This window comes from Nicotiana sylvestris, chromosome 8 (assembly GCF_000393655.2).
Source record: "Nicotiana sylvestris chromosome 8, ASM39365v2, whole genome shotgun sequence".
Classification (NCBI taxonomy): Eukaryota; Viridiplantae; Streptophyta; class Magnoliopsida; order Solanales; family Solanaceae; genus Nicotiana; species Nicotiana sylvestris.
Window position 1 is genome coordinate 174,694,964 of NC_091064.1, and position 10,390 is coordinate 174,705,353.

At 36.1% G+C, this 10,390-nt stretch overlaps 1 protein-coding gene across 1 annotated transcript; it reads left to right on the plus strand.

The window, feature by feature from the left end:
* The first annotated feature begins 4,033 nt into the window (after positions 1 to 4,033).
* LOC104210053 (cytokinin riboside 5'-monophosphate phosphoribohydrolase LOG8) lies at positions 4,034 to 9,329 on the plus strand. The gene is made up of 7 exons (XM_009758852.2): positions 4,034 to 4,559; positions 4,890 to 4,987; positions 5,101 to 5,131; positions 8,039 to 8,138; positions 8,214 to 8,284; positions 8,359 to 8,502; positions 9,031 to 9,329. Exons 1-7 carry the CDS (start codon positions 4,449 to 4,451, stop codon positions 9,115 to 9,117), a joined length of 642 nt encoding a protein of 213 aa, XP_009757154.1. The 5' UTR covers positions 4,034 to 4,448; the 3' UTR covers positions 9,118 to 9,329.
* The last annotated feature ends 1,061 nt before the right edge of the window (positions 9,330 to 10,390 follow it).

Genomic DNA, 10,390 nt, shown 5'->3' on the forward strand with positions numbered 1-10,390 from the left:
GTTTGGAAATTGAATAATGCTTGAATGTGATGGTATCGGGCCCATATGTTGGTTTTGGAGCCCGGTACAGGTCTGAAAATAATGTTTAAGTCTAATTTGTAAAATTTGGCAGGAAACAGACTTGATTTGATATAAATTGGACCATCGATTGTGAAAATAGTAACTTTAGGTGTTCTTGGGAATTTCTTTGATTTTGAGGCTAAATTCATAGTTGTTGATATTATTTTGATGATTTGATCGCACGAGCAAGTCCGTATGATGTTTTTGGACTTGCGTGCATGTTTGGTTTGGAGCTCCAAGGGCTCGGGTGAGTTTTGGATAGGCCGCAGAGTGTTTTGAACTTAGGAAAAATTGCAGGTGAGTTGCAGGTCTGCAGGCTTCGCAATTGCGAATAACCATCGCATTTGCGATGATTGGGCAGGGAGGAGACCTTCGTATTTGCGAAGCTCTATGTCGCAAAAGCGACTCCAGTAGTAATCGCAATTGTGAACGAAGGTTCTCATTTGCGAAGTAATCAGGCCAGGCCAACCTTCACAATTGCGAAGCCTTGGCCGCATTTGCGAACCTGGCATCGCAAATGCGATAACTGTGCCTGGGTAAATTAAAACTTAGACGGGATTTTCTTCATTTTTCAAACTCTTTCAAACCCTAAGCTCTCTTGGGTGATTTTCCAAAGGAATGTTCTTTCCCAAATCATAGGTAAACAACTTTTAACTCATTTCTTTCAATCTACTTCATCTTTTTACAAGATTTCATCACAAAATCTAGGGATTTTCATGGGAATTTGGGTGTTTTTAGGGGAAAATTAGGAATTTGGGAATTTAGACCTTAATTGAGATCGGATTCCAAAACCAATTGCATATCCGGGCTCGGGGGTGAATGGGTGATCGGGTTTTGGTCCGAACCTCGAGTTTTGACCAAGCGGGCCCGAGGTCGATTTTTGGAGTTTTGGAAAAAATGTTGGGAAGGCTATAATTAAGCATTGGTGTGAGTTCTTTAGAACTTATTGATGTTATTAAAATAATTATGACCAGATACAAGTGAATTAGAGGTGAATTCTAGAGGGAAAGCGATAGTTGAGGCTTGATTTGTAGTCGTGGGATCGAGATAAGTGTTTGGTCTAACCTTATCTTGAGGGAATATGTGTTGTGCCTTATTTGCTAAGTGCTAGTGTAGTGTATAACATATAGGTGTGGTGACGAGTACCTATACGTTGGTGTCAAGTATGCCTGTGAGTCTTAAATTGTGATTTTTGTGATTCTTAATAAGTACTACAAATGCCCAAATTTTTAAATATCCATGTTGAGTAAGACTTATGATTATCTCCTTGGTATTTGTTTATTGTTGAGCATTGACTCCAGTTGAGGTTCATTTATGAAGTTAATTGTTGGTATAAGTTTGGTTATAGCGGATTTCCTTGGCGGGACGTATTTAATTCTCATTGTTGATTCCCTTGCCGGGATGTATTTATTCTTATTGTTGATTCCCTTGTCGGAATGTTGATTGTTACCATTGTTTGGGTGAGGAAAGAGTGATAAAGCACGAAGTGTGATGCCGTGCATGTTCATATTTATACATATGGTGAGGAAAGAGTGATAAAGCATGAAGGGTGATGTTGTGCACATTTACATTGATATTGATGCATATGGTGAGGAAGAGAGATAAATCACGAAGGGTGATGCCGTGCACATTTCTAATATTTATATGGTGAGGAAGAGAGATAAAGCACGAAGGGTGATTCCATGCACTTTTTTTTTATTGATCGCATGGTGAGGATTGAGAGTAAAAGCATGAAGGGTGATGCCGTGCATTTATTGCTAGTTTGTTCTGATTCCTTGTTGTTATTGGTTCAAGTGCCTTAATTGTTTCATTCTGATATATTTTCTGTGATTCTTTATGTTGGTATCCCCCACAGCATGTTACCCTTCCCCATTACCTTTGATTTGCTTCTATTACTGTTATTCTGTTAGATATTGTTTAACTGCAGGTTATGTTGTTTGTTGTGTCATAGCCTCGTCACTACTTTGCCGAGGTTAGGCTCGACACTTACTCAGTACATGGGGTCGGTTGTACTGATACTACACTCTGCACTCTTTTGTGCAAATTCCAGTACTGGAGCATACGAACCATAGATAGAGGTTGCTGCCTTCAGTCCATTGGAGATCCGAGGTAGTCCTGCAGGCATCTGCAGGCCTTGGCGTCCCTTTCCTATCTTGTTTCTTTCTATTCGTATCTATTTCCGAGACAGACATGTATTTTCTTTGTTCAAACCCTATTTGTAGTTTTCATATATTGTCCGTGAGATTGTAACACCTGTTCTGGGTGGATTGTTATTATGGATTTTGTATTGGTATTAGTTAACCTGTTAAAATTCTGTTTTTCCGCATTTCTATTTTCGCTTTTTACTTGAATTAACTTGGTGAATTGTTAAAAGAAAAGGTAAAAAGATAGAATAATCAATAATGTTGGCTTGCCTAGCGGATTCAATGTTAGACACCATCACGGCCCCGACGGTGGGCAATTCGGGTCGTGACATTATTAGAATAAATAATTAAGTATTTTCTTCATTGATTTTATGGATAATATTTTGAAAATTACACTCAATAATTAGAAAAAATAACTAAGAAAATATTTAAACTTGACAAAAAGTGAGATTATGTACCACAATCTTCATTAGCTATTATTTTTATTCTACATTCAATGTGGGATAGTAATTTAAGAATTAGCTATCCTAGGATAAAATAATCAAATGACCAAAATATCCTTAAGACTAAGGTTAAAGTTGAAAATAAAATTTTATCCAAGTTTATATATGAAAAATCAAACACATTTTGTATATTAAACTCTATATATTTTATTTTTAATTCAATGAACCAACTATTTATAATTGAAAGTATGTCTAATAAATACTTTCGTTATTATTTAATCTCCTTATTACAATTTTTGCATTATAATCCCATTATAACTTTTTGCGAACCAAAAGACCCCTTAGGATTGTATAAATCTATTCTTAGAGTTAAACTGATAAAAATACAAAGTTGAAACAATAAGGATAAGATAATAGAAGATAAATTTCAAAAGAATTTAATAATTTTTTTATCATTTATTCCAATAAATGACAACTCTCGATATTTTTTTTAAAACATTTCTAAATTATTTGTTATAAAATATTAACTCATTATTAGTTGTTTTTAGATTGTACACTTATAGTTATTAATTTTTCTTGAGATATAGGGACAACCTCTTTATTGAATCTCTAAAGAGATAAAAAAAATTAATTTTTAAATAGATTTTATTTGACAATTCTTTAAATAATCTTGGTAATAATATTTATACATTATTTGCTTGTTTTTAGAATTAGGTCACAGAAATAACAATAAATTTCATAAGATATTCCCACATCAGTCTTAAGAAATAAGAAAGCATTTAATTTAAGGATTTTTATATAGATGCATTTCTTCCCGTATTGAGTTAGCTAAATAGGATCAATATTCATTGTTTTCATGAATAGATATAATTTAAATATTCTATAGTTTATGCGATTTTAAAATATATATATATATATTCATTGATATGGGTACACGCGCAAAAGGCATGCATTAAGACCAGTAAAAATAAACAAGAGAACACAAAAGAGTATTTTATAATATAGAATTCGGAAAAAACCTGTTCAGACTATAAATACCTTAGAAATCCACATAGGACAAAGTAACCTTCCATTGGTTTATAACAATTTGGTTGAAACAAGTGTACACCAACCAAATTAATCATCAAAGAGCTCGACACTTGTTTTCCTTCTTTTGAATGAAAATAACACTTCCAATAATAGGCTATCAACTCCTAGGGAGTAGGGTGGTCTAAAATTGTTGAAACATCAAGGGTAGCTATTTCCCAATGGTAGAAAATACAAGGGCGTAAGCAGCCTTAAATAAAAGAATACTTTTGTCCTTTTCAATTGTTGGGAATTTTATCATTTATAATAAATATATACCACCCTTTTTTTCTTCTTTCTTCTTTCTTGTTTTTTTCCCCGTTATTATCATGAAGACCTGACTCTCCTCTCCCTGATACGTATTTTTAATTAGAGATTTATTAATTATTTTTTAATGTTTACTTGTTCAATTTAATCACTAAAAGCATGTGGGGGCATCTTATGAGTTTTCTGCATCATACATATAATATAAAGACTTGTTGATTTCTTGATCTTATGTTGTGTTCTTAATTTTTCATCAATATAAGCAATATCTAAATTGTCTTTTACCTTGTCTTGTGTGTCACTCCTTTCCCTTTTATTTTTTTGTTTTTATTTCTTCATTATTCCATTTTACACACACAGCGGCCGTACAGAGAGATTCTGTAAAAGGTGAGAGAGTGTGGAGAAGAAGATAAAGGTGAGTTCTTTTTTGTTGGGATTGAATCAAAACAGAAAAGGGGTTGAAAGATTTTCAATGGAAAGCAATAATAGAAGCAAGTTTAAGAGAATCTGTGTTTTCTGTGGAAGCAATCCTGGCCATAGGAAAGTCTTCAGTGATGCTGCTATTGACTTGGGGAATGAATTGGTTAGTCTTGATTCTTGAATCCTCTCTGCTTTGAATTCTTTAGTTTCAACTTTCAAGATTTTAGCTTTGGGTGACTTTTGGAAATTGTTTATGTGAAGTTTTGTTTGATAACAGAAGTATTTTGACTTAAAGTTTCCAACTTTTTTGCAAAATATGTTGATTTTGTTTTGGTTGTACTGTAGGTGTTTCTTCTGTTGACATTCTAGTTACGCATTGAGTTTCTACTACCATTGTTGAAGTGTTATCCCTATAATGAAAGTGACTTGGGTTTTAAGGTTTTACATTATACTGATGTAGTCTTATTTTGACTTTGATAATGTTGTTTTGCAGGTAAGTAGGAAGATTGACTTGGTGTATGGTGGTGGAAGTGTTGGATTGATGGGGTTGATTTCCCAGAGAGTCTATGAGGGAGGTTGCCATGTCCTTGGGTAAGTGAAAATATTGAAATTCCAAGTTTTGCAATGGCAAGTTGTATGCAAAGTTTACTTTGTAAGTTGTGCTGAATTATTTCAACTCATTCTTAATTGCTTTGAACATGCAGGGTCATCCCAAAAGCTCTTGTTCCTATTGAGGTATGTAGAAATTAACTTGCAACTCAAATTTTACACTTTGTTTGAGCTTCCATCTCTGTTGTTCTAACTGTTCTTTGTTTCTTTTTTTTTTTTTTTTTTTTTTGGGGGGGGGGGGGGGGTTATCTTAATTGTTTTTATATCACTGCTATTCTTTTTTCTTGAGGTTCTATTTTGCTGAAAATTTGAACTCAAATTTCACAATTGTCTAAGGCTCTAAGTTACAATCTCTCTCTCTCTCTTCCAATTTGTTACATTATCTCATATATTCTGTTTGCTTGGAGTTTCTGTTGCTGAAATGTTATTTATCGATGTGAAATGGTTTTGTTCGATTTGCCTAATTACTGATAGCTTTCAAGTGCCAAAGTGATTCAAAAACTTGTCTGAGTTTCATCTCCCATTGAAAGAGGCAAAAATATGGAAATTCGAATTAGTTATCCAGATAAACTGCATATTAATGGTTCTTGCATAAAAGGTATTTATGCTCACAGTTCACTGGAAGTGATTGAGTGGTGCAGCATCTGATAGTCAAAAATAATTTTCTTTAATGGTAGTGTGAGCACGTGATTTTTGTTTTACGCGACAATCGCTCCAAAAGAATTAAAAATGTATGTGTCATGCGTAATTTAAACCATAACCCGTTTGTTAGATGGAAAATTACAAAAAATACGCATTTTTTCTTTTGTCCTGATTTGTTGTCGTGTTTAATTTTGCCTACTTTTAACATTTTTATCCGCGTGAAATAAATATGTTAAGTGTTAATTAGTGGTGCTTGGTTTTATTTAATTAGTTTGTGTATTTAGGAAATTAGAATTAAAGAAAAGAAAACAAAATTTGTTGTAAAATGAATTTGGGCCGTGCCCATTTCAAAATCTGGAGCCCAATTGAACAGCCCAAACCCCCAGTCCGAACAGCCCACCCCCAGGACACAAAACGACGTAGTTTAACACCAAAACTACGTCGTTTCAAGGCCGATCCATCTCAACCATTCAAACCAAACTGATCCAACGGCCAAGATCTCACACCCCGTACCCACTAACAAACCCGACCCGTCTCACCCGGACCGAACCCAAACCCTCAAAACGACACCGTTTCCATTTAAGCCTTCAGATCCAGACCGTAGATCTAGATTGATCTAACGGCCGAGGTTCACCCACCCACTAACTATATAAGCCTAGATCCTTACCCTGCCCCCTAGCCAACACCCCCGCCTTCGTCTTCACCAAACCCATCCCCTTCAAACCCTAGCCGCCCCTGCACACCTTCACCAGAAACCCGGCGGCCTGAACGCCGGTGACCTCCACCTTAACACCCTAGAACCCCCTTGCCATCCTGAGCATGAATCCATTAACCCTGTAGTTCGAATCCCTCCCCACCTTCTCGAATCTTCATTTGAAGGTTCGGGTCGAAACTCGATCTACACGGTTCAACCCTAGCTTCGCACCAGATACTCCCCAGACCCCCCTCGTGACCAAACCATACTTGATTTGGTCCGAATCTGATCAGGGAAGCCTGAATCCCAGATCTAAGTTTGAAAGGTTTTGTGTCCTTCGTCACTGGTTCATACCGGTTCAACCGAAGAGATTAAGGTCTAATGAACTTCAATCAAAGTGTTTCTCATCTGAGAAACACTTCGATTAAAGTCCATTCAGCCTTAAGAAAGTTTGTCCAAATCCAAGTTCAAACTGTTAAACTTTTCAAGTTTTAAGGTAAATCTGCTTTCTTTTCCTTTATTTGTTTTTAGTCCGTATGATTTGTTTTAAAAGACTGTTCATATTTGTTTTAATTTTTATCAACTTTTGTTTGTCCACTTTGTTTGAACATCTGTGTTTGTCTGAATCCCTCTCCTCCTATTCTGATACGGCATGCGTATTGGTTGTATTCCAATTTGTACTGACTAACTGATTCCTCGAAGTACCATTCTATTTTAATCAGTATAAGTCGAGTCATGTGTCCCATACTTCTGAATGTCTGATTTTTGGCTACGATTGTGTACGTTAATGCTAATATAGTCGAGTCGACATGAGTCGTCAATTAGTTTCAACTGTCTGAGCATAGCAAATCGATTTGCTTCTGTCGAACATTTTTTTGAATCAATTGAGAAACAATTTTGTTTACTTATATCTGTTGATTTGGATCAGTAATGTAAAAGGGATGTTTGTTTTAAATGCTGAATTGGAGGGCATGTGCACTCTTGCACAGCATTTGCATTAGTGCACCTCATGTGCATTGGTGCACCTCATGTGCTTTGTGCACAACCTGTGGCCTGCATAAAGGTCCTTGTTTAATTTTAAAATAGTTTGACAGCATATGCTGTCAACATATCCTACTGCCCATACTTGCTTTAGTTAAATAAAATGGAAAAGTTAAATCTGTCAGGGAATGATGGGGTTTTTATACCTAATTAACTAAAGTGGAACTGAAAAGTTTAAAGGCACATGGGAGGGGTATGGTAATAGTCTGAACAGGCTGTTTAAAAGGGATAGTGTTGAGGCCTATAAGAGGGAGGAGAGCTGGAAATACAAAAGAAGAAAAAAAGGGGGGATACACATAGACAGAGAGAGTTGAAGGGATAGAGGGGATACAACCAACAATCAGAAGCTTTTTCCTCCTATTATTACTGGGTTTCAGTTGTTCAACCTGTTTCAAATCAATTCTGATTCTTTGAAATTCCAGTTGTGTCTATTAGTCGAGTGTTTTCATTGGTTTACTACTGGTCTGGTCTGTCTGGATTTCTGATTCTATTCCACTGGGTGTTGCTGCTATTTGGCTATTACTTTCTATTGGCCATATTTGCATCTCTGCACTCGAGCCTTTTTCTTGCTGTATTGTTTTGCGAACTCTTCATTTTGCATTCTGTGAAGTTGTTTCTATTGAAATAGTTACTTTCAACATGAGTTGCACTGACAGATATCAGGTGAAAGTGTTGGTGATGTAAAGATTGTTTCGGACATGCATGAGCGGAAAGCTGAAATGGCTAGTCAAGCTGATGCCTTTATTGCACTTCCAGGTAAATATCTGTAAGAGTACATTTGAGATACATATGCTCTCAAACTCTTGTCAAATTGCTTTTATTATGTGGTAGGAGGATATGGAACCATGGAGGAGACTCTGGAAATGATAACATGGGCACAACTTGGAATTCACAAAAAACCGGTATCTATAGCATTCATTTGGTATAGTTTGATAGTTGGCTGCAAGATCTTTGACCATCTTAACCTCTTGTGCAGGTTGGTTTGCTAAATGTTGAGGGTTATTATAATTCTTTGCTTACACTATTTGACAATGGTGTTGAAGAAGGTTTCATCAAGCCAGGGGCTCGTGACATTGTTCTTGCTGCTCCTACAGCCAGAGAGCTTTTAAGCAAGATGGAGGTACTGACTTTATCTAATTTACACTTATTTGTTTTTGATGAAGTTAAATCATGCATTCGCTTGTTATGTTCTACAAAATTATTCAATCAGTCTTTGAGGCTGGTCACTTTTATTTCATCACTATGATCACCATCGTTACTCCAAGCAAAATCAAACCAACATATAAAGCTTCGACTGACATAGGGAACACAAACTATTAAGGTCTGTAAAGAGTCTTAGGATGTTCCGACCACTGAGATTTTATCTGCTAAGTAACCAATTATGGCTTTACCTCAACTATGTGCTATGGGAATGAAAACTTCTGTAGCTAGAGAACTAGCTGCAGTTCACCTGTTATATGTTAGATTAAAGGATATTCTTACTGTTGGATTCTGTTCATTCCTTTTGTCGTCACTTGTTCTAAAATGTTAAAATGTGAAATTTTGATGCCTTGTGGCAGGAATTGTCCACCTTCCATTTATTATGTTGTCAAATTATTGTTATTTACGCGTTTTGCTGATGAGTCTTATCTTGTTCTTCAATTTGCAGCAATATACTCCTTCACATGACCATGTTGCACCCCATGAAAGCTGGCAGATGGAGGAGTTGGCTTATCCAAAGGAACAGTCTCCATGATAAAACACATCCTCCAGTTACACAATACGAGTCTGATATGATTCATCATCGTTAACTCTTGGATGAGAATTTTATTCAGGTGGAGCCACATAATGCATCATTGTGTACTCTTGTCATTCTTTACGGTTACATTTAGTACTATCAACTTTGATGTTTTGCATAAGGTAACATTGATTTATAAATTGGTCAATGGATGCCCCATTTTGTGATCATTTAGGCTGTTACCACCTTTAACACATCCTAATGAAAGAAGCACCGCACCAAATAACTTGGTAGCAGTTAATAAGGTTCAGTACTTGATGTTCACCAATAAGGAAGGTTGTATAAGGAACCTTCTGTCTCTATATGTTTAAATCAGTTCAATAGTAATCCCTAATTAGTGACAAGTAATTTGTATTTCCTTAAAAGAAACTCCATCTATATAAAATATAAAAGTTGATGGTCAAAAGATAAAAGCTTTGGTTTTCAAAATTTTATGCTCTCAACTATGTGAGAGGAAACTTGTTTGCGAAGCTCAACTGATGGAACTCTGCCATAGCTCTTGTTCTTTTGTGTGAACCCTTTTTTCTCCTAGTCAAAAGTTGTTTTCTTATAAAGTTGTAGGTTGCCTTCCAATGCTACAAATTACCCGTGTGTACTTAAATCCTTGTAGGAGGATGAAAACCTTATTAGGGAATTAGAAGCCGCCAAATTGGCTGAGCTGTGCTTGTTCCTAGAACAAGTTAAAGGACTTGGGAACCTTGAGGAAATCTTTTTTCCGAGGCTGAAATAGTAGACTGAAAACTGGAGGATATTTAGCTAAAAGCTATGCCTTAGAGCAACGGTTAAGTTGTCTCTGTGTGACCTATAGGTCATGGGTTCGAGCCGTGGAATCAACTATTGATGCTTTCATCAGGGTAGGCTGCCTACATCACACACCCTTGAGGTGCAGACCTTCCTCGCACTCTGCGTGATGTTTTGTGCAATGGACTACCTTTTATTTAGCTAAAAGCTATCTGCTTGTTGTTGTGTTTGTACTCAAATTGCCTCAGGAAAACTTAAAAATGTGTCAAGTAACCTACACTTAGGTCCGTCATCCGTTTGATGCTTCGTTTTCAATTGTTCAATGTTTTGCAAGGAAATTCGAATGAACATGTTTCCATGCTTATAAAAGACAAAAAAGTTTAAATGTCATAGTAACATTTATGACATGCCTTAGGGATAGATGAGTGACAGGCTTAGTTCTTGTGGTTTGGAGCCTCATCTTAGCTGGACTTTGTTGACAAGAAGGCTC

Bases quoted from the DNA above. Each gene is read 5' to 3' on its own strand.
- LOC104210053 (XM_009758852.2), top strand. From the start codon at position 4,449: ATGGAAAGCAATAATAGAAGCAAGTTTAAGAGAATCTGTGTTTTCTGT. The intron at 4,988-5,100 runs GTAAGTGAAAAT...TTGAACATGCAG, and splicing joins GGAGGTTGCCATGTCCTTGG to GGTCATCCCAAAAGCTCTTG. The intron at 5,132-8,038 runs GTATGTAGAAAT...TTGCACTGACAG, and splicing joins AAGCTCTTGTTCCTATTGAG to ATATCAGGTGAAAGTGTTGG.